Below are 24,960 nucleotides of genomic sequence, written 5' to 3' on the forward strand. Positions count from 1 at the left end.
GAATAAACCATAATTTAACCATTCTGTTGTTGAATCTTAGAGTGGTTACCAGCTTTTTGATTTTACAAATTCCATTATCCCGCAAGGCATTCTTGTACACATTTGAGATTATTTCCTAGGGATGAATTCTTGAAGTAGAATTGCTGGATCAGAGGCTGAGCAAATTTTTAAAGCTTGTAATATCACACATAGAAAATGTGATAATAGTGGAAAATACAACCATAAATTGAACACTTACTTATTTATCAAATACTTATGTGCCGGTCATGTTGCCAGTTTGTGAAGTTACAGAAGTGTTTAAAGATGGACAATGTCCCTGTCCTTATGAAACTTTTAGTCAATAGGGGGTACAGCTAAGTAAAATGACAACTTCAATATAGAATGATAAGTAAAATGAGAAAATATAGATGTACCTAGGAGGGTACAAATATCTAACACATTCTTTGAGTCAGGGAAGATTTCCTGAAGGAGGCCAAGACTAGAAGGATAAGTCACTTATCCAAGCAGAGGGAGTTAGATACACAAAGTCCTGAAGTTGAAAGAGGACATGGTGTGTTCAAGAGAATGAAAGTAGCTAATTAAGAATGGATCATAAACACTGTAGTGTATACAGAAGTCTAAATAGAATGTTGTATTTACATATACAATACATGTATAATGTTATAAACCAGTGTTACCTCAATTAAAAAAAAAAGAATGGAGCATAAAAAGAGAGGAACTAATAACAAATGAGCTTGAGGGAGTTTAAAGCAAGGCCAGGATCAACTAGGTCAGATACTTCTGAGAGGTCAAATAAGATAAATATCAAAACTATGGATTAGGTTTAACAACAAAGGTTTTAGAACGATTTCAGTGGAGTGGTAGGGACAGAGGCCAGGTTGCGCTGGGGTTGAGGAATGTATGTGGATAGACGCAACAAGGGTAGACCACTTTGGCTCTTATGGGATGCCAGTATTCTTACAGTGGCTATAGGGACAGTGGGGTCAGGGGGAAGGGAATCTTTGTTTTCATATAGGAGAGATTTGAGCATGGGTCCTGACACACAAGGTTTTTAGGTTTTGTGAGAGGGAGTTATAGGAGTTCCTATATGATGTTTCTCTTCAAAGATGCCAATATCATAGGTGTCATTTAAAAAGGGAAAACACAAGCCATAGGGGAAAGATATTTGCAACCATAAAAATAAGAAAAGATTATTGTCCAGAGTATACCAAGAACTCCAACAAATCATTAAGAAAACAAGAGAACCCAAATAGAAAAATGTACAAAAGACATGAATATGACTAAAAAATATATGAAAAATATATAAATTGTATGAATATATAATTCAGCCTCAATAATAAGGGAAATGCAAAACAAAATCATTTTATGCCCATAAAATTGCCTAGAGAATAAAATGTTCCACAATATAAAATGTTCACAAGGATAGAGTAGTGGGAATTTATACACGGTAGGTGGGAGTGTGAACTGGTTAGACTACTTTGGAGAATAATTTGTCAGTATTTAGTGACGTTGAAGATATATCTCCTACAGTGTAGCAGTTCTCCTAAATGGTTACACATGTGTATCAGGACACATGCACAACAATGTTCATAGCTTCTTTGTTTGCAAAAACAAAAACAAAGGAAATGCAAATAAATGTTCATCAGCAGAGGAATGGATACAAGTTCAGTTTCTGTAAAGTAAAACATCATTTGGAGAGGTATACTGTAGAAGGATGTAAGATACTCCTTCATTCTACTAGAGACTCTGGCTGGGGCTGACGTAAAGACAGATGAGCAGGAGAAAAGCATATGAAGTTCTTTTACACATATATGGGAGCCCTCACAAGAAAAAATGAAAACCCAAAGAAGTGAGTAGGCCTAAGTGCTTATATAGTAGGTTAACAAAGAGTAGCAATTGTGGAAAAGTAAAATTTGGGGGAGACTAAAGAAAGATAGAGTTATTCTAACAATGTCTGTTTGTATAGATTTCTCCTGGCTTTGACTCCCCATCTCTGGTGATAAGAATTTTTCTAACTCCTAGTACAGGGAAGGCACCTTTCACATGGGAATTTTATCTCCTGCTTTTAGGAAGAAAAAGGAAGGTCAGAGTGTCCTTGCATCTGCTGATTTTCAGGTGTCTTTAACTTAAAATAATCAATATGCCAAAGCAGCATATTTTGGGGTAGCATGTCCTGAGCCCCTTCAATATCTATGTAGCAAAACTATTAAAAAAAAAAATCAAGGCGACTGTAAACAAAATTCAGGGTGGAAAGGGTAGGAGATGGGATTAGGGAAGGATATATAGGGACTTCAGGTGTACTGATAATGTTCTGTTTGTTAGGCTGGATAATGAATTCATAGGTGTTATTTTTTGTACTTTTTTGTGCAAAATAATTTTTCATAATAGTTTTGAAAGGTGGCAGTAATCTTAGGTAATGTGTGTACAGGGAGTTGACAAAGACTAGGAGGTTTAAAAAGAGAGGAGGCCTGGATATAGCTGGTAGAGAAAGAAGATAGACTTGACTAATGAAAAAGAAGAATTGGTAGGTAGCATTAGGGCCCAATTACAATTAGAAACTAAGAAATTACATTTTACGGAAGTGCTTGGCAGGCATAATATAGACAGCAGATGGTTGGATTGATTCAGGACTTGGGTTTGTCAATTGAGTAACAGAAGATAGACAGTATAGCAAAGGAGTTAAGATTGTTGGCAAGAGTAGTTGAAGATTTACTACTATAAAGATTCTAATAGAAAATAGAAGAATCAAGGGATTAAGGGCATCCATAGGATAAAAGAAAGGATACGGTGGAAATAAATGATCAAGAGAGCTACTGTATTTCATTGAATCGAAAACATTGTAGGTTGCACTGTTATTTTATGTACCACTAAGAAAAAAAGAACACTGTCGATTAAATATGACAGTCTTTCCTGTCACTTAGAATTTTAATTATATATTTAGTACACGATACAATATTGAAAGGCTTCTTTTAGTCTAAATTAGATACAAATTTTTTAATTTAGGTTACTCTTATACATACATAAAACAAAATATAAGCGAAATTAATTGGTTAAGGAATTCTTAAAACTTTTTCATATATAGTATTTTTTGGACTCACTTTTTCACTCAGACAATGTTTTTCCACACTATATCATTCTCTCTGACATCAAACTTGACGTTTATAAGGAGGGTGTTTGGAGGTGGTGAAATAGGCATGTTAAGTAATAATCCCAAGTGGGAGACAAAAGTAAATTATCTCCACAAAATTGCATAATTTTAAGAAATGCTACATCAGCATTCAATGATGCTCATTCTACAAGTTTTGGTGCTGATACTTTTAATATTCACACATGCAAGCAGTAGTATCAACTAAAGTATTAAGAATACCTCTGGTTTGACAGTAATTCAGTGATGCCACTGATTGTAAGGTGTATTCGGATTTCAGCAATGTTAAAATGTGAAATAATGCACATCTTATGTTCAGTGGAATATAGTTAGAAGAGTAGTGGTGGTTATCAGGTGGGTTGCACAAGTTTATAGTTTCAGAGCTGGGGCAGTTGCAGGTAGTAACAAGAGTGACCGTGAGAGGGTGGCTGAAGTAGAGAGGAAACAGTCATTAAACTACAGTCAGACAGATATGATATGACTAAAAGGGAGACTTAAAAACCTTTAAAACATAAGTGGGGATGAGGAAAACAAGGTTAGTGTTTGTTGTATGCATTATCTGGGATGATGATGGCATGCCAGGGTAATGGCACGATGTAAAGTTAGAGAGGAAGACTGAGCTCAAGATGTCAGAGATAGTAAGTAATAAAGGGTTCATGAATTGAGAGAAGAGAGGGGTAAGGGTAACATAGTCATATATCATATAGCATGAGCTTCAAAGGAACAGGGATTTTTACCTACGGTGTATGAGACTAGAATCAGGAGGAGACACAGCCTCCTAATCTGAAGTACAGGGTATATGAGCCATGAGCAGCCTCAAATGAAAGATGTCTTTAGGGAAAAGCCAGTTTTTAGTCGAAGTGAAAGAGAAGTTCATCAGAGAGGATGAGGATATGGGGAGGTTTGAGTCAAGGTAAAATACGCAAGAAGCAGTGTGGCCATAGTATGAGAGGGAATGATTATCTGGTGGCTTCTTGAGTAGTGAACAAGGACTAGTATGCATGTAGCCTTAAAGTTTCCCCATACCATTAAGTGTTGCTGAAAACAGATTTTCAATTGGCTACAAAACTTTCTGTTGAGGAGTATACACTTATTTAACCAATCTTACTTTGTTCAAAGTTTTTCACTAATGTGACTAGATATCCCATTATATAACACAGTGAATATTATAGTACCTAAATCTTTTTGTGCATCTTTTTTTTATGTCCTTAGAATAAACTGTAAGTGGAATTACTGGATCAAAAGAAATGGATATTTTTCAGGCTCTCTTGATACATTTTGCTAAATTGAAACTATTTCACATTTTCACAATGCAGGAGTATATCTTTGTTCATTACCTTGCCAGTATTGGATGATATCATTTAAAAAATCTTTACCAATTTGATAAGTGATTAAAGTTAGTATTTTCATTTTCATCTTTTTAGTTATTGGTAAGATTGAACTTTTTTTAAAAAATTAATTTATTATTTATTTATTATTTATTTTTGGCTGTGTTGGGTCTTCGTTTCTGTGCAAGGGCTTTCTCGAGTCGCGGCAAGTGGGGGCCACTCTTCATCGCGATGCGCGGGCCTCTCACTATCGCGGCCTCTCTTGTTGTGGAGCACAGGCTCCAGACGCGCAGGCTCAGTAGTTGTGGCTCACGGGCCCAGTTGCTCCGCGGCGTGTGGGATCTTCCCAGACCAGGGCTCGAACCTGTGTCCCCTGCATTGGCAGGCAGATTCTCAACCACTGCGCCACCAGGGAAGCCCTGAACATTTTTTCATATAGTTAATGGTCATTTATATTTTCTTATTTCGAAATTTTCTGTTCAGAGCCACATCTTTTTCTGTCTGAGTTTATATAATAAAAATTTTCTGTATTTTTCACAACTCTTAAACAGGCTTTGTACTTAAAAGAGTCATGTGAATGTGGACAAATAAAGCCCATAATACAGATTACTGAGTTGTAAGACCTTTAATAAATGATCTGTTGCTAGGTTTAAAGAAAAAGAACAGGAATTTTTCATTTCTAAGTTCTAAGAGCACAACAGAAGATTGTAGCCATAAGCCATTTAAGGAAGGATTGATTTTTTTAATAAATAAATAAATTAATTATTTTTATTCTTTTTGGCTGTGTTGGGTCTTCGTTGCTATGCACGGGCTTTCTCTAGTTGCGGTGAGGGGGGGCTACTCTTCGTTGTGGTGCGCGGGCTTCTGTCGTGGCTTCTCTTGTTGCGGATCATGGGCTCTAGGTGCGCAGGCTTCAGTAGTTGTGGCACGTGGGCTCAGTAGTTGTGGCTTGCGGGCTCTAGAGCTCAGGCTCAGTAGTTGTGGCATATGGGCTTAGTTGCTCCGCAGCATGTGGTATCTTCCCGGGAGAGGGCACAAACCTGTGTCCCTTGCATTGGCAGGCAGATTCTTAATTACTGCGCCACCAAGGAAGCCCAAGGAAGGATTGATTCTTGAACTGTTTTTTCTTTAACTGAGATCAGTTTTGGATAAGTAGATAGGTAAACCTCTCTTTTCAGAAAGAAGCCCATAGGTAATTTTTTTCCCTTTGTGGTTTATTAGTTATGGAATAACAGATTAGTTTCTGTAAAAAAAAAAAAATCAACCCTTTTCTGAATTTTCATTTAATTAAAAAGAATTTATGACTGGAGAAAGATAATTTAATAATATAAATAATGGTCCAGTATCTGTAATTTTTCCCCAGTGTCATTAAACTATATTTTGTGTATTGATGAAGGAGTTCCAGTAATACATACAGAGCCATTTCTCTTCTGATTGTTACCACAGCCCAGGAGGCAACCCAGTAGTGGTGGAAGAAAGGTGCTGCACAACCATGTGCTTTCTCTTCCATTTATCTGAGCTAACCGGAAAGATTTTTAAAACAGTCTCCCTTTTAGTCATGTCATATCTGACTGCAATTTAATGAAACAAAACACTAGTAAATAGTTTTTATTCTCTACAAGAACAATGGAGGTAATAAAGACTAAGAAAATCCAGTTGCAGTGTTCTCCTTAATTCTGCAGTCATGGAGCTTATACTTGATGATCGCATCTTTACCCTTTATAATAGTGTGTGTGCGTGTGTGTGTGTGTAGAGAGAGAAAGAATTGTTGTATATATAAAATGGGCCAGGTTTTTATATTCTTTTTCTTCATGTTCATTTCTTATTTGGAATTAAAGCTAATGTAAGTGTACCAACTCTTAGATTAGACATAAAAAATTAAGATGTTGACCAAATATGGCTCCTCCTCCACTTTTAGTGCTATACACATACTGGGTTCTCTGAACATGTTTGTTCAATTAAGTTCAAACATTTTCAGGGAGCTACTACAGGTTTTTTAAAGGGTATTTCCCTGAGATTTTTGGTAGAGAACCTAAACATTTTGAAACACCAGTGTAATACAGTAGTTTTTGTGCTTTTAGGACAGTCAAAATGTTTACATTTCAGGACTTCTCTGGTGGTCCAGTGGTTAAGACTCCGTACTTCCACTGCAGGGGACGCAGGCTAAGATCCCGCATGCTGTGTGTGACTCCCCCTCAAAAAAAAGTTTGTATTTGACCCAATTTATAAATTGAATTTTTTTAAAATTTAAGATAAAGCCCCTTTGTCTTCCTAAATTTAAAACTGATGATAATTTGTGGTTTTATTAGAAGGCACCATTAATGAATACTCTTATTGCTCTGTGAAGTCTTCAGACATAGAATTAAGATAATTGCCTACCTGCTAATTTGGAAACTAATCAGTTAATGACAGTATTGTGGTTTGGTCATATTCAGCCTCCATCATCAGTTTGTTTTTTGTTTTTTTAAAAAATATTTATTTATTTATCTTTGGCTGCATTGGGTCTTCGTTACTGTGCGTGGGCTTTCTCCATTTGCGGCAAGCAGGGGCTGCTCTTCGTTGCGGTGGCTTCTCTTGTTGCGGAGCACGGGCTCTAGGCGTGCGGGCTTCAGTAGTTGTGGCACGTGGGCTCAGTAGCTGCAGCTCGCGGGCTCTAGAGCACAGGCTCAGTAGTTGTGGCACACAGGCTTAGTTGCTCCGCAGCATGTGGGATCTTCCCGGATCAGGGATCAAACCCGTGTCCCCTGCATTGGCAGGTGGATTCTTAACCACTGCGCCCCCAGGGAAGCCCCCATCATCAGTTTCTAACAGCTATATTTCCTTAGGTCACTTGCAGGCTAGAATATTTTGTGGCAAGAACTGAAGTGTTTTGTAATATCTGTACTAAGCAAAATACATTCCTTTAAAATAATGCTGAGTGAAAAAAGCTAGTCTCAAAATGATTCCATTTATTTAACATGTTACATTCTTGAAGTAACATAATTATAGAGATAGAGAACAGATTAGTGGTTGCCAGTGATTAAGGATGGGGGTGGGGAGGGGAGAAATGATTCCATTTATTTAACATGTTACATTCTTGAAGTAACATAATTATAGAGATAGAGAACAGATTAGTGGTTGCCAGTGATTAAGGATGGGGGTGGGGAGGGGAGAAATGATTCCATTTATTTAACATGTTACATTCTTGAAGTAACATAATTATAGAGATAGAGAACAGATTAGTGGTTGCCAGTGATTAAGGATGGGGGTGGGGAGGGGAGGAGAGGTGGGTATGGCTATAAAAGGGTAGCACTAAGGAATATTGTGGTGATGTTACAGTTAAGTATCTTGATTGTGGTGACAGTTACACGAAACTATCTATACATGTCATAAAATAGCATAGAGCTATACACATACACAGATTTTGCATGTAAAACTGGTGAAATCTGAATAAGCTTTGTGGTTTATACCAAAGTCTGTTTCCTGGTGTTGGTATTTTACTCGTTATGCAAAATGCTCACATTGTGGGGGGTGCCGGGTGAAGGACCTTCTTGTACATTTCTTTGCAACTTCCAGTGAATTTATAATTACTTCAAAATAAAGTTTAAAAAAATATACTTCTTTAACAAGAACTCCCACCCCAAACCGGGCAGTTATTAAAGGAGGATGTCCATTCATTTGGTCATTCCGTACTATCACCTCCCATCATCCAATGATTATTACAGCAGCACAACAGAGGACTCTCTCAAAAAGAAGAGTTCTTTCTAATCTCATGCTTTGGGGCAATGTATTTTCATTTATAGTTGCTTGTAAAACCACTCTTAGTTCTAGAAAACCCATTTCTAGCTCTGCCATAGCTCCCATAGCTAGTAAAGGATTCAAATGTTTGCATCCTCTATTTTCCTGTGTTTTGGTGTACTCAGTATGAAACCTTAAGGAATCTTAACACACAAAAGAAAACATGTACAGCCTTTTAAATATTCAACAGGATAGACTCTTCTATTTCAGTAGATGCAAATTGAATCATATTGTCCAACTTCAAGTAAGCCAATCTTATGTTTATTAAACACACTGATAAATATACTATAAAGTGGAACATAGTGTACATGCTTTTCTGGTGAACACTTTGGTTTAACTGTAATACTCCAAGGGAAAAAAACTTATAACTACTGTTTTCACATAATTTTAATTTGTTTAAATATAAACATTTCTTCAGCCCAAAATGTTCTTAAATACGAGCATAGTAATAATAATGGTAGTAATGATAGCTAACCTTTACTGAGCACTTGCATAAGCCACATACTTGTCAAGTACTTTTTACATGTTATCTCATTTAATCCTCAAAACAACCTAGTGAGATAGGTACTATTATATAGATGAGTAACATATCTGAAATAATACAGCTAGTAAGAGAGAGGGCATAGTTTGAAAGTCAGTCATATTCCTGAGCCTACACTTTTGACCGTTATTCTGTACTTCCCCCTTATGCCATGCAGTATAGGAACTCTAAAGTTAGAGGCTGACATGTTGGCAGTTATTACATATTTTAGTTTTGTTTTATTCGTAGGGCACATGTATGAAATCTGTTTCTTGCTGAGTTCAATAAGGTGAAACCTTCCCTGACTTATGCAGGACAACCTGCTTTTCTCATTTTTTTCTTCTCTTGCATATCCTTTTTCATGGAAACCAGACTAAATTAAAAGTTGTCTTAACATTTGTATTGCCATTTTAATTTAAGGATATCTCTTAAAACTTAGAAAGACTTGACCTTTAAAATATAAAATCTTATTGCTCTTGTGTTTAATTTTACCAGTTATTTTGTCTCCAGTATGAATCTAGACTACAGTTTCTTATGTTTGTTATGTAGAAGATAAAGATTAAAATGTCATTTAATACATTTACTGATTTTTATATAGGATCACTATTACTGAAGCAGAAGTTTTATTGCTACTATTTTCATTTTTAGTTTTTTGTGTATATGTATTTAAACAGGTTGTTGACATTTTAGCCATCACCACTAATAATCATTGTTAGAGTTCCTTTAGCTAGAAAACTGAGACATGAACTTCAAAAGGAAACAGTCCTCCCTGAGTTTTTCAGCGTAGGTTCAGAATTACCTCTTTATCCACTGATGCTCTTGGAATTCCAGGGATATAAGTTGGTGGATAGGATCTGTAAAATTACTCTCTCCATATGTTATCAACCCCGTAAGTAATAACAAGTGATGTTTTTCAAAGGTCAGACTTCGTCCTTCTAAACAGCTATAAGCATGAAAACAAAGTCTCTTGAGATATTTCAAAGTATATATACTTTACATTGGCAGGCCCTTCCCAGTCTGCTTATTCTACGTTATATAAAAGTCTAAAAAGTCATAGACTTGTGTTTTGTTTTTTCAAGTTCAGTAGTTCAGGTTGAAGCAACCAGTTTGAAAGTAACAGCCTGTGAACTGTGACTGACTGGAGGAGAGGTGGGAAAAAGTAATAAAAATAAGTAAAAGTCCAGCATTTGGGGATTTACTCTTTTAGTCAATCCTGAGGACATTACTGACTCAATGATCAAGAAAAATATATTTAGTATACACTAATTAGAAAGACTGAGACATAAAAATGCATTGGAGGGAATTCGCTGGTGGTCCAGTGGTTAGGACTTGGTGCTTCCACTGGTGGGGCCCGAGCTTGATCCCTGCTCGGGGAACTAAAATCCCACAAGCCGTGAAAAAACAAACAAACAAACAAACAAAATGCATTAGAATTTCATGAGATATACTTACTAGAATATTTAATATTTTCATGTTTAAAATTTATATTCTAATGAGTGAAAAATGTGTCATATTACATAACAGGGACATTTGAATTAAATGAGTAATACATGTAATACACAAGTAATAAACTTAGCATAATAGCACCTGGCTCTATAGATGTTAGCTACTATTATTATTTTTGTTATCAACATCTCTTCCTCTAGTTGGAGTCAATTTACTGTCACCTAAAGTAAAACTTAGTCTCTGCCTGTACACTTCTTTTAATTTATTAAGTAAGTATTCTGTTATTATTGTCTGGCTTTTGTGTGTTAACTTTATTCATCTGCATGGTCATAGAAAACTAGAAATAGGTTTATTTTGTTCTGTTTGTTGCCATGGAAAACAAAGGATGCACCAGTTGATACTATACAGCTGGAAATAGCAAATGTCAATAGGCTAGAGAACTATAATTCATTAGTAGTCTTTTTTTTTAAGGTATAATTTACACACCATAAAATGCACCCCTTTAGTGTGTACATTTCATTGTTGGTTAGTATATTTACAAGGCCTTATACTTTTAAGGGAACAGTTTTTCCTAAGTATTCTAATTATATTTCTTTTCTTAGCTGCAAGTCTTTACTTTTGCCCATGTGGTTACTACTTTCTGTACTCTTCTTGTCTTCTCTGAAATTCCTTTTGATTGAGGTCTAATGTCATATCTCTTTTGGAAAGCCTTTCTTGATTCCTTATACATTTAGTCTCCTGCTCTGTTCTCCTGCAGCCCTTTTTTTATCCCTTTGTTATATTGCCTATCACATTTATATTGTGATTATCTCTTTTAGTTATTTGTCTTCCCTTTCAGACCATTTATCTCTCAAGCACAGAGACTGTTCTTGTTTTTCTGCTGTCTTCAGGAGCTAGAACAATGCCTGTTATGGTATGCTTCTCAGTACATATTTATTGAATGATAATAACGACAGATAGTCCTGGCTGTCCCTGAGCCTTCAGCATGTACTAAGAGTTTGATATACTATATTCAGTGGTGAATATTAAAATAATGTGCTTTTTGTTGCTGGGAATCATACCATTTTAGTATTGGAAGGGACCAATTTTCCCACACTCAACACGTGCACACTCACATATGTACACAAAGCAAATGAAATCCATAGAAGTTTAACAACTTAGTGGTGAAGCTGGAACTGAAAACCCATGTTACCTCATCTTGTCCTGTACCATTTTATTTTCTCTTACACCCTGATGATTTATAATGAAGATTCATTCATTTCCTAAAGTTTAGGGTGAAGACCTTGAAAATGTTAATTTAATTCATAATATTATCTTTCTATTTTTAACCATAAGTAAGGGACTCGTTGCCAACCAGAATACTGGAAAAGAAGTTGTAAATTGGTTGAAGCAGTGACAGCATTTTCCTGTTTTATAGACCTCCGTGAGTGAAAGCCTTCAGAGAGAAGCTGCTAAGAAGCAAGCAATGAAACAGGTAAGGTAGAAGAGTGAATTAAATGCATCTGGTGAAGTAAGTAGTTCAGCTCACATTTTAAAGTATCAGTTTTGGTGTCTAGGTACCTGAGACTAAAAAGAGTAAGGGTGTATAAGGAAAAATTTTATCTTGACACTTGTTTTCTGAAAATGTATAAGATGTTTCTTGATTTACATAGATTTCAGATTTCTTGTATAAATTTTAAAGGAGCAAAACACAGTGAAGAATTAGCTCCTTATTGCTGTGTTGTAGATTAAACCCATTTCTGCTTTCAGATGACTTAGTCTGACGATGGATTACATGGTTTAATAATTCCTGCTAATGAGCTTACTTGCTAAAAAAAAAAAACAAAAGATCAACCAAAATGATTTTTTTAAAAAATAAATTTGTTTATTTATTTAGTTAGTTATTTTTTGGCTGCGTTGGGTCTTTGTGTACGGGCTTTCTCTGGTTGTGGCAAGCGGGGGCTACTCTTCGTTGTGGTGCGCAGGCTTCTCATTGTGGTGGCTTCTCTTGTTGTGGAGCACGGGCTCTAGGCATGTGGGCTTCAGTAGTTGTGGCACATGGGCTCAGTAGTTATGACTTGTGGGCTCTAGAGTGCAGGCTCAGTAGCTGTGGCACACAGGCTTAGTTGCTCCACGGCATGTGGGATCTTCCCTGGCCAGGGCTCGAACCCATGTCCCCTGCCTTGGCAGGCAGATTCTCAACCACTGCGCCACCAGGGAAGCCCCAACCAAAATGATTTTACAGTTTTATAATTACTTCAAACTCATCTAGTAAGGAAGGGGAATATCAGGTGATTTTCGGTAGACTTGCTAGCACCTTATATTTATGTATACTGTATAGTATTTCCAAGTACTTTTATACATACATTATCTTTTTAAAATTCTCACAAACCTGCCCATGGTCCTGATAAAGAAGTTTAAAACTTCAAAAGGATGTTACCCCTCATGATCACGCAGCTCATTACAGAACTAGGCCTGGAGGTTTAGTAATTTTTCTCCTACTCTACCAGTGTATTTTAGATTTAGCTGCAGTAGAAAATAATGAAATTAAACAGTGGCAAAGTACCTTTCTTTTCAATTTTAATTCCTTTTCCTCCACATTTTCTTTAATTTTTGGCACCTGTTTTTCCCTTGTGTATCTAGAATCCTGCATAAGGATAAATTTGTTAAGCACTTTCTATGAGCCAGACATTATGGCAACTCCTTTCTAAGAGTTATCTTTAATTCTTACAGCAGTCCTATTTTAGGATAATTGCTCTTATAATCTCTATTTTGTAGTTGAGGAAATGAAGGCAAAAAAGATTTATGTGACTTTGATGAGATCTCATAGTTAGTAAATGGTCAAGTTGTGTTCAAACCCAGGCAGTGAAATTGCAGAGCCCAAGCTTTTAGCCACTGTGTTTTACTGCCTCCTTGGGGAATGGGCACAGAATTATGTTTTTAGTTACTTTAAGATAATATCTTAGTGTCATATGAGATATAACATGTAACTTAGCAGCCTCAAAATGATTTAATATACACATAACATTAAAAACTTTGATTCTTTAGCATAAGTGTTGGAGTGCTTTGAATTAGAATTTTAGAGAGACCATCAAGTTCAGTTTCTTCACTATATGGATGAGAGAATTAGTTCTAGAGAGTCTGGTGACTTCTCCAAGTCATGTAGGTATCTTGTTTTCTAGTGTTCTTTTCACATTTTTTGCTGCCCTTTTTTTTTTTTTAATTAATTAATTAATTTGATTGACCCGGCTCCTTAGTTGCAACATGCATGTGGGATCTAGCTCCCTGACCAGGGATCGAACCAGGGCCACCCCCTGCACTGGGAGCGTGGAGTCCCAACCACTGTGCCACCAGGGAAGTCCCTGTGTTGCCTTTTCTTATTCACTTAAAGCATAAGTCCCAAATCTAATTTTATTCTTAACTCTGGCTTGTTCAAATCCACTTTTTCTGATAGTGGGACTTTTTCATAATTTGCCTGGAAATTGGGGATGCTGCTACAGCTCTTCTACCTCTCACCTGCCTGCTGCTGCTATACTACCTTTCACCTTATTTTCCCCACTAGAATGATTCAACTCTTGTCTTCTGCTTTAATCTCAAACTAACTTTTATCATGAAGAATACCACCTTGATTGCATTTACTAAGTCTAAGAGAAAATACTCTTAGAAATGGGGTACTTTATCTGTTAGACCTTTCTTCTTTTCTTTTCTTTCCTTTTTTAAATTTTTTTAAATTTTTTATTTATTTATTTTTGGCTGCGTTGGGTCTCCGCTGCTGTGCACAGGCTTTCTCCAGCTGCAGTGAACGAGGGCACCCCCCACCGCAATGCGCAGGCCTCTCACTGCAGTAGCCTCTCCCGTCGTGGAGCACAGGCTCCGGGCACGTGGGCCTCAGTAGCCGTGACACACCTCAGTAGCAGTTGTGGCGCACAGGCTCAGTAGTTGTGGCGCATGGGCTTAGTTGCTCCGCGGCATGTGGGATCCTCCTGGACCAGGGCTCGAACCCATGTCCCCTGCATCAGCAGGCGGACTCCCAACCACTGTGCCACCAGGGAAGTCCTTCTTTTCTTTTCTCTCTTTTTTTTTTCTTTTGTTTTCTTTTCTCCCCTTCCCTTCTCTCCCCTCTTCTCCTCTCCCATCAGTTTTTTTATCTGGCCATCAGGTGCACAGAACTGATGTTGTCAACGTTATTATCTTATTCCCTATTTCACTGGAAAAACTTTTAATATGTCATCATTAAAATAATACTTCCTGTAGGTCTTTGGTAGATACCTGTTTTCAAGCTAAGGAAGTTCTTTTCTGGTCTTGGTTTGAGGTTTTGTTTGTTGTTGTGTTTTATTTTTTGAAAGTCATGAGTGAACTATATTCATTCCAGTAAAGATCAATTTAACTTTAGAAAATCAGTAATGATCACTTCACGTAAATGATATAAACACAACATAGGTATAGAGTATTCTTTTTATGTTCCATTGCATTTGGTTTACTAAAATTTCATTAAGGATATTTGTTTTAAGTGTTAAGGAGTTTTTTTTTTTTTTTAATCATCGGTGAGATTGGCCTGTGATTTTCCTTTTCTTCCACTGTAATTATCCAGATTGAAAAAGATATAAAAGTCTGACAGTCCCAAGTTTTAGTGGGATAAGTTTGTTTCTACTTCATTACTTTCTGTCCTGACAAATTAGTGTTTTCTACATTCTGCTTTCTTTGGGTTTATTTTGTTATTTTTCTTACTTTTGAAATGAGTGCATAGCTGTTTTCAAAAGCCCTTTCTCTTTTCTAATGCGTTTAAAGCTATACATTTTCCTCTAAGCACTGGTATAGCTGTGCTTATCTCACAAAGTTTTGGTAAGTAGTACTTCTTATTCAGTTCAAAATATTTTCTAATTTCTGTTATGATTTCTTCTTTGATCTGTGGGTTATTTAGAACTTAATTTTTAAACATATAGGGGTTTTTTGTTTCCTTTTTGTTATTGATTTTTAACATGATTTCTTTGTGTTCCAGGATGATGCATTGTATTGTTTCATGTCTTTAAAAAATGTGTTGAGATTAACTGTGTGGTCCAGTAGTTTTGAATAAATATTCCTTTGATGCTTGAAAAAATATTCTAAATGGTTTTTTTTGGCCAGTTGTGTGAATCCATATATATTCATACTAATTTTTTTGGTCTCTTAATTACTGAGAGGCATATGTTAAAATCCCCTATTATAGTTTTGGACTTGTCTGTTTTTCCTTAGATTTCTGTTCAGTTTTTACTTTATATATTTTGGGACTTAGGTTAATTAACAGTACCCTATATCTACACACATGCCCTCTTGCCGCTCTCCAAATATACAAAAAAGCAAGTTATCAATTTAAAACAATTTAGTGTCCTGTTTCCCTTGCTTTTTGTTGGTGTGATGGTGATGATTTCTTGGATTCCATGTTTTCCTCGTCTGAGTTTTCCAGGTTGGTTTTGGGGAAGGAGTAGCAGTGCTGATTCACCATGTAGGCAGGAGAATCATTGTTGCTCTGAGGTTAAAGTAAATGTTGAAATGTTTAAAAAAATAATTATTTTTTAATATCTTAAGCAATATTCCAGAAAAGAAGTTTTTAATTTGGCATGTACATCATTCCAGTCTAATTGTTGACATGTAAAAACCTGAGAATATCAGGTCAGTTCTTTGAATAATTTATACTATCACCCTATCACTTAAAAGGATCACTTTTATGTTCCACATTGCATTAGGCAATGTACCAATTAAAGAAGAAGTTAAAATGTGTACTCTCTGTACCTCAGGAACTTACTAGTTGGGACAAGAGGCCAAGATTTGTGAAATAATTAGAAAGTAATAACATCAGGAGTATTCTTAGGAACTATATATTGCAGTACAGAATGTGCCATCAGACTTCAAAAGAAAGACCTCATTGTGGGTAAAAGCCCTCAGAGATGGCCTCGTTTAAGAGGTAGGGGGTGAGCTGGCCTGAAACTCTAGATAAGATTTTGATGGCCTGAAAGCAGGAGGAGGAACATTAAAGTATTTCCCCAGAGAGGACCTACAAACAGCCAGAAGACAAATTAGCAAGATGGCAATAAGTACATACATATCAATAATTACTTTAAAGGTAAATGGACCAAATTCTCCAATCAAAAGACGTAGAATGGCTGAATGGGTAAAAAAACAAGACTCATCTATATACTGTATACAAGAGACTTACCTCAGATGTAGGGACACACACAGACTGAAAGTGAAGGGATGGAAAAAGATATTTCATGCAAATGGAAACTAAAAGAAAGGTGGGGATAGTAATATCAGACAAAATATACTTTAAAACAGAGACTTTAATAAAAGACAAAGATGGGCATTACATAATGATATAGGGATCAGTCCAACAAAAGATATAACACTTGTAAATTTTTGTGCACCCAACATAGGAGCACCTAAATATATAAAGCAAACATTAACAGACCTAAAGGGAGAAATTGACAGCAATACAATAATAGCAGGGGACTTTAGTACCCCACTTATATCAATGGGTAGATCATCCAGACAGAAAATCAATAAGGAAACATTGGCCTTAAATGACACATTAGACTGGATGGACTTAATAGGTACAGAATATTCCATCCAAAAGCAACAGAATACACATTCTTCCCAAGTGCTCATGGACCATTCTCTAGGATAGAACATATGCTAGGCCACAACACAAGTCTTAATCAATTTAAAAAGATTGAAATCATATCAAGCATCATTCCAACCACAGTGGTATGAAACTAGAAATTACAAGGAGAAAACTGGAAAAAAAATCACAAATATGTGGAGGTTAAACAACATGCTACTGAGCAACCAATAGGGCAATGAAGATATCAAAGGAGAAATAAAAAATACCTTGAGACAAAAGACAGTGGAAATACAGCATATCAAAATCTGTGGGATACAGCAAAAACAGTTCTAAGACGGGTGTTTAAAGCAATACAGGCCTGCCTCAAGAAACAAAAATCTGACATCTGAAAGAACTAGAAAAGAACAAATGAAGCCCAAAGTTAGCGGAAGGAAGGCAATAGTAAAAATTAGAGCAGAAATAGGCACTAAGGGACTTTCCTGGTGGTGCAGTGGTTAAGAATCCACCTGCCAATGCAGGGGACACAGGTTCGAGCCCTGGTCCAGGAAGATCCCACATGCTGCGGAGCAACTGAGCCCATGCGCCACAACTCCTGACCCTGCGCTCTAGAGCCCGTGAGCCACAACTACTGAAGCCCGCGTGCCTAGAGCCCATGCTCTGCAACAAGAGAAGCCACCGCAATGAGAAGCCCACGCACCGCAACGAAGAGTAGCCCCCGCTCACCGCAACTAGAGAAAGCCTACGTGCAGCAATGAAGACCCAACACAGCCAAAAATAAATAAATAAATAAATAATAAAAATTTACTAAAAAAAAAAAGAAGTAGGCACTAAAAAGACAATAGAAAAGATCAGTGAACTGAAGAGCTGGTTCTTTGAAGAGATAAAATTGACAGACCTTTAGTTAGGCTCACTAAGAAAAAGGGCTCAAATAAATAAAATCAGAAATGAAAGAGGAGAAATTACAACTGATACCAAAGAAATACAGAGGATCGTAAGAGAAAATGAATAATTATATGCCTACAAATTGGACAACCTAGAAGAAATGGATAGATTCCTAGAAACATACAATCTTCCAAGACTGAATCATGGGAAAATAGAAAATCTGAATAGACTGATTACTAGTAAGGAGTTCAACCAGTAATCAACTCCCAACAAACAAAAGTCCAGGACCAGGCTTCACTGGTGAATTCTACCAAATATTTAAAGAAGATTTAATACCAATCCTTCTCAAACTCTTCTAGAAAACAGAAGAGGGGGGCCTTGTACAGTGGCAGTGTCACAGCCAATGAGGTTTATCCGAGGTGTGATTATTGCTAATTGAAAACTTTTCCCCATACCTTTCCATGACGACTTGAAATATTGTCGGCACTGGCAATTTTTGAGTCTCTGCAGAGACTGCATAATAAAATTTTTAAAAAAAGAAAGAGGAGGGAACTCTTCCAAACTTATTTTATGGAGCAGCATTATTCTGATACCAAAACCAGTCAAGGACCCCACAAGAAAAGAAAATTATGGACCAATATCCCTGATAAAACATAGATGCAAAAATCCTCAACAGAACATTAGCAAACTAAATTCAATAATACATTAAAAGGAGCATATGTCATAATCAAGTGGGATTTATTCCAGGGATATCAGGATAGTTTAACACCCACAAATCAATGTAATACACCACATTAATAAAATGAAGGACAGAAATCAATGATTATCTCAATAGATGCAGAAAAAGCATTTGTTGAAATGCAACATTACATTTATGATGAAAACTCTCAACAAAGTGGATATGCATGGAGCATACCTCAACATAGTAAAGTCCATATATGACAAGCCAACCACTAGCATCATACTTAATGGTGAAAAGCTGAAACCTTTTCCCTTAAAATCAGGAAGAAGACAAGGATGCCCACTCTTGCCACTTCTATTCAACATAGTATTGGAAGTCCTAGCCACAGCAGTTAGGCAAGAAAAAGAAATAAAAGTCATCCAAATTGGAAAGGAAGAAGTAAAACTATTAATATTTGCAAATTACATGATTTTATATATGGAAAACTATAAAGACTCTGCCAAAAAAAACTGTTAGAATTAATAAATGAGTTCAGTAAAGTTGCAGGATACAAAATTAATATACAGAAATCTGTTGTTTTTATATACTATCAATGAACTATCAAAAATAAAAATTATGAAAACAATCTCATTTACAGTTGCATCAAAGAGAATAAAATTCTAGGAATAAATTTAGCCAAGGAAGTGAAAGACCTGTACATGGCAAACCATAAAACATTGATGAAAGAAATTGAAGAAGACAAAAATAAATGGAAAGATTCCATGCTCATGAATTGGAAGACTTAATTTTGATTAAATGTTCATATTACCCAAAGCAGTGTACAGATTTAGTGCATTCCCTTTCAAAATTCCAAGGGCATTTTTCATAGAAATGGAACAATCCATCCTAAAATTTGTGTGGAACCATGAAGATTTCGACTAGCCAAAGCAATCTGGAGAAAGAACAGCAAAACAAGAGGTGTCACACTCCCTGATTTCAAACTATATTGCAAAGCTATAGTAATCAAAACAATATGGTATTGGCATAAAAACAGACACATAGGTCATGGGACAGAATAGAGAGCCCATAAATAAACCCATGCATATATATAGTCAATCAATTTATGATAAAGGAGGGAAGAATGTACAATGGGGAAAGGACAGTCTCTTCAACACATAGTATTGGGAACACTGGACAGCCACATGTGACAGAATGAAACTGGACCACTAGTGTACAGCATGCACAAAAATTAACTCAAAATTGATTAAAGACTTGAACGTAAGACCTGAAACCATAAAACTTCCAGAAGAAAACATAGGTGGTAAGTTTCTTGACATCATTCTTGGTGATATTTTTTTGATCTGACTCCAAAGGCAATGAGCACAAAAGCAAAAATAAACAAATGGAACTACGTCAAACTAAAAAGCTCTGCACAGTGAAGGAAACCATCAACAAAATAAAAAGGCATCCTACTGAACATGAGAAGATGCTTGCAAGTCATATATCTGATAAAGGGTTGATATCCAAAGTACATAAAGAACTCATACAGCTCAAAAACAAAAAACAATCCAATTAAAAATGGGCAGATACATGTATAGCTGATAAACTTTGCTGTATAGCAGAAACTAACGCAAGTGTAAATCAACTATACTCCAATAAAAATTAATTTAAGAAAAAAAATTGGGCAGAGGATCTAAGTAGACATTTTTCCAGAGAAGACATACAGATGGCCAACAAGCGCTTGAAAAGATGTTCAACAGCACTAATCATCAGGGAAATAATAATCAAAACCACAGTGAGATATCACATCACACCTGTCAGAATGACTTACCAAAAAGACAACATATAACAGGTGTTGGCAAAGATGTGGAGAAAAGGGAACCCTCATGCACTGTTGGTGGGAATGTAAATTGGTACAGCCAGTTTGGAAGATGGTGTCGAGGGTCCTCAAAAATTAAAAATAGAGCTACCATATGATCCAGCAATTCCACCTCTGTATTTATCCAAAGAAAATGAAAATATTAATTCAAAAAGATACATGCACCCCTGCGTTCATTGCAGCATTATTTATAATGGCCAGGATATGGTAACAACCTAAGGGTCCATTGACGGGTGAATGGATAAAGTATTCCATGCTACACAAATGGAATATTACTCAGCCATTAAAAAAAAAAGAAATCTTGCCATTTGCAACAACATGGATGGACCTTGAGGATGTCGTGCTAATAAGTGAAATAAGTCAGAGAAAGACAAATACCATATGATTTCACTTATATGTGGACTCTAAAAAACAAAATGATCAAACAAAACAAAACTCAGAGAGAAAAGATTTATGGTTGCCAGAGGGGAGGGGGATGGGGGGGTTGGTGAAATCAATGAAGGGGATCAAGAAATACAAAATTCGGGGCTTCCCTGGTGGCGCAGTGGTTGGGAGTCCGCCTGCCAATGCAGGGGACATGGGTTCGAGCCCTGGTCCAGGAAGATCCCACATGCCACAGAGCAACTAAGCCCATGCATCACAACTACTGGGCTTGTGCTCTGGAGCCTGCGAGCCACGACTGCTGAGGCCCACGCACCTGGAGCCCATGCTCCACAACGGGAGAAGCCACCGCAGTGAGAAGCCTGTGCACTGCAGCGGGGAGTGGCCCCCACTTGCTGCAACTAGAGAAAGCCTGTGCAGCAACAAGGACCCAACGCAGCCAAAAATAAATAAGATAAATAAATGTATTAAAAAAAGAGAAAAAAATACAAAATTCAAGTTATAAAGTAAATAAGTCATGGCGATGTAATGTACAGCATGGTGACTATAGTCAGTAATATTGTATGCAGATTTGAAAATTGCTAAGGAAGTAAATCTTAGAAGTTTTTATCACGAGGGGAAAATTTTTGGTAACTTTGTATAGTGACAGATGGTAACTAGAGTTACTGTGGTGATCATTTCACAATGTATACAAATGTCAAATCATAATGTAAGTTATACTTCAATGAAAATAAATATTTCCTTATAATTATTATTATTATTAATTTGTTTTTTGGCTGCGTTGGGTCTTCTTCATTCCTGTGCACGGGCTTTCTCTAGTTGCGGCAAGTGGGGGCTACTCTTTGTTGCAATGCATAGGCTTCTCACTGTGGTGGCTTCTCTTGTTGCAGAGCACGGGCTCTAGGCGTGGGCTTCAGTAGTAGCAGCACGCGGGCTCCGTAGTTGTGGCACGTGAGCCCTAGAGTGTGCGGGCTTCAGTAGTTGAGGCACGTGGGCTCAGTAGTTGTGGCGCGTGGGCTCTAGGGCGTGTGGACTTCAGTAGTTGTGGTGCACAGGCTCTAGAGCGCAGGCTCAGTAGTTGTGGAACATGGGCTTAGTTGCTCCGTGGCATGTGGGATCTTCCTGGACCAGGGATTGAACCTGTGTCCCCTGCATTGGCAGGCGGATTCTTAACCACTGTGCCAGTAGGGAAGTCCCTATTAAAATATTTTTATGAAAAACATATCACAGACAAATTTTTTTTTAACTACCTGTATTGTAATTTCTGTAGTGAATATACTGCTTATTTTAAATTCTGAAGGTGACATCTCTAAAAATAAAGTATTTTTCAATTACCAAAAAAAAAAAAGGTATTTCCTACCATTTGAAACTTGAACATTTTATTTGGTAACACAAGTAAAAATGATAGGAAAGTTTAATATGTAATATAGGCATCTCAAAATTAAGGTTAGGTGTTTCTAAGTCATACCCTGGTCCTTTTGTAGATAATTCTGTTTATGTACAAGTGAATAGATAATAATGTTTACTGAACACTTAACTCTCTGTCAGGTTCTGTTCTAAGTGCTTTAAGTTTAAAATGTGATTGATACAATTTTTATGATATATTTCTGATTTATGATCCTGTCTCAAAAGAATTACTTAGACTTTTTGTAGTTATCTATTAGTTGGCTCATATTTTTGAAACATGTTCAATGTTTTCTTTAAAGACCAAACTGGAAATCCAGAAGGCCCTTGCAGAAGATTCTACTGTATATGAATATGACAGTATTTATGATGAAATGCAGAAAAAAAAGGAAGAAAGTAATCCAAAATTGCTTTTGGGAAAAGACCGAAAGGTTTGTAGCTGAAAATACAAAGTTTCTTTGACCTTGACCTGCATTTTGTATCTTACGCTTATTTCAACATGAGAATGATCTGAGAAACAGCTTTTAGGTATTTGAAGTGTGAAGAGCCCCTAGTTCCAGATAGTATGGATTTGGTTGAGAACCTAGGAAACTATATATTTAGTATCCTAACAGGAGCAAGAGAATTACCTAACAATTTTATAAATTTTGTTTTTTTGCTTTAAAACTTTTGCAGATTATTTTTTGAAAGTTTTTCCTAAGGAAGTCTTTGTACTGCTTCTTCTCCTGTTCATGTTTGGTGTCTTATAATTTTTTATTGCTTCCTAGCTGGTAACTGAATCATCTGCGTGTAACATGGTCGTATTTTTAGTTTGAAAAAACAAGTTAGGGTGTGGAGATTGAATGAAATAAGTTCAAATTTTCTATCACTCTTATTCTTTCACAAAGCACAGACTGGTATTTAAGGATCTTTACATCTTACAGTATCTACAGATAAAGTGGTGCTGTAAAATGATATTAAAGCTGCTATTTTAAATGATTGTATTTCAACTGATGTGAAAAATTAGTCAGAAGCCTTCCTATTCACGTATCTGTTGAAGAAGTAAGACAATACCATTTTGTAAAAAGGGAGAGGAAAAACAGTGGGAAAATGACCTATTTAGTTTGAAATTTTTAAAAAATGCCATTTTGAATAATTTTTTGTTTTTATACTTAAATTTCTATTGAAAAGAATTTTATTATCTTGCTAGTAAATTTATATTGAATTTTGAGAAGTTGACAGTCCTATTTATTTGGATTTCTATCTTAATGAATTTCTATAGTAATAAATTCATGATAAAAATAGAATATTAGCAGTTAATTATCTTTGACTCTTTCCTAAATAATCTTACTTTTTTCCCCCTAGCCCAAGTACATTCACAACTTACTAAAAGCAGTTGAGATTAGAAAAAAGGAACAGGAAAAAAGAATGGAAAAGAAAATACAAAGAGAACGAGAAATGGAAAAGGGAGAATTTGATGATAAAGAGGCATTTGTAACATCTGCTTATAAGAAAAAACTGCAAGAGAGAGCTGAAGAGGAAGAAAGAGAAAAGAGGGCTGCTGCGCTTGAAGGTGAAATGGAAGAGGGAGAGGAGTAGAAGGAAACAAACAGGAGAGTTCTGCCCTGTGGTTAGCCACTTGCTCGTCACTGAACTTTTAGATTATTAATGTTGTCATAATTTATGTATATGAATACAGGGTACAAGATATATGATGTTATGTATATTATAAAACAGGAGATTTTAACTAAAAACACAGTTGCACTCTTAGTAACTATTACTTCTACTGAACTTTTCAATTACATCTCACTTTGTTGCTTAAAACTATGATTATCACAAGTCATTGCCTTAGAAAATGATTTCAAATGTAAAAACATCGATTACAAGGCATGGAAAGCATGACATTTGTCAAAAGCAGTATAAACTGAGATTGAAATCCTAGTTATATTTCCTGGGATGAGAAAACTAGAGTAACATTGCCCAAGGAGCATTAACTGGGCATTTACAAAAAGAATAACATTAATTCAAGAAAGAACAAAGATGTGCAGAGGCCAAAGAATACCTTAGTGCTTTACTTCATTGCTTTCTACTCCTGGTCGTTTCTCAAGGTCTAAGTAAAATGTGTACTTACAAATAGCTTAATTGGCAAATGCTTATCAACTTTAAGTGGAAGAAAACCAAATGTATAAGGCTTGGTCTAAGCATGTACTATGTGTTCATCTAGAGCACCACTCAGGACCAGATAGTAAATAGACAGAGCTACATTCCAATAAAAATCTATTTACAAAAACAGGCAGCAGGCCGAATTTGGCCTGAAGGCTATATAGATCTAGAGACTAGTTCATACACTGTGTTACATACTCTATGCCTGTGAAACTGAACTGCATTTTGCCTTTTTGAATATATTATTCTCACTTTTGCTTTCATTCTCTTAGCATGTTTGGATGTAACCAAGCAGAGCGATCTCAGTGGATTTTATAGGCACCTATTAAATCAAGCAGTTGGTGAGGAGGAAGTACCTACATGCAGCTTTCGTGAAGCCAGGTGAGATGTGGCATATGGAATATGTAGAAGAAAGATACTGTTCATGATTTGTGATTGTGGGATCATTTTAACTCTCTGGAAGTAGAGGATTGCAGTATTGCATATTGTGTTGTTAGCCCAACCTGTCCTAATTGAATGAATAACTAGGGATTTACAGTTTTTTAATTAAAAAACGTTTAGTTCAAGTTTATTTTTATTTTATAGTAATTCTACACGCAAGTTCAGATAGTATATAAAAAGAGAAGTGTATATATATATATTTTTAACATGTTTATTGGAGTATAATTGCTTTACAATGGTGTGTTAGTTTCTGCTTTATAACAAAGTGAATCAGCTATACATATACATATATCCCCATATCTCCTCCCAAAAAGAGAAGTATATTTTTTTCATAAATAGGACCTAGCCTCCATAAAACATAAGATTCACATAATCAA

The 24,960-nt window shown here is 36.2% G+C and overlaps 1 protein-coding gene and 1 non-coding gene across 5 annotated transcripts in view; both read left to right on the top strand.

Moving 5' to 3' along the window:
- NSRP1 (nuclear speckle splicing regulatory protein 1) overlaps positions 1-24,960 on the top strand; it is a 60,055-nt gene that overhangs the window by 32,061 nt on the left and 3,034 nt on the right. For all 4 annotated transcript variants that reach the window (XM_068531281.1, XM_068531284.1, XM_068531283.1 and 1 more), the window contains 4 exons: positions 11,634-11,690; positions 22,303-22,431; positions 23,345-23,552; positions 24,415-24,523. In XM_068531281.1, coding sequence (XP_068387382.1) covers positions 11,634-11,690; positions 22,303-22,431; positions 23,345-23,552; positions 24,415-24,523 — 503 coding nt within the window. The remainder of the gene's footprint in view (positions 1-11,633; positions 11,691-22,302; positions 22,432-23,344; positions 23,553-24,414; positions 24,524-24,960) is intronic.
- On the top strand, positions 18,050-18,188 carry LOC137755701 (U4 spliceosomal RNA). Its single transcript, XR_011072086.1, has one exon. It is a non-coding gene; the product is annotated as a U4 spliceosomal RNA (small nuclear RNA).

The sequence above is a fragment of the Eschrichtius robustus genome, chromosome 20 (genome assembly GCF_028021215.1).
Source record: "Eschrichtius robustus isolate mEscRob2 chromosome 20, mEscRob2.pri, whole genome shotgun sequence".
NCBI lineage: Eukaryota > Metazoa > Chordata > Mammalia > Artiodactyla > Eschrichtiidae > Eschrichtius > Eschrichtius robustus.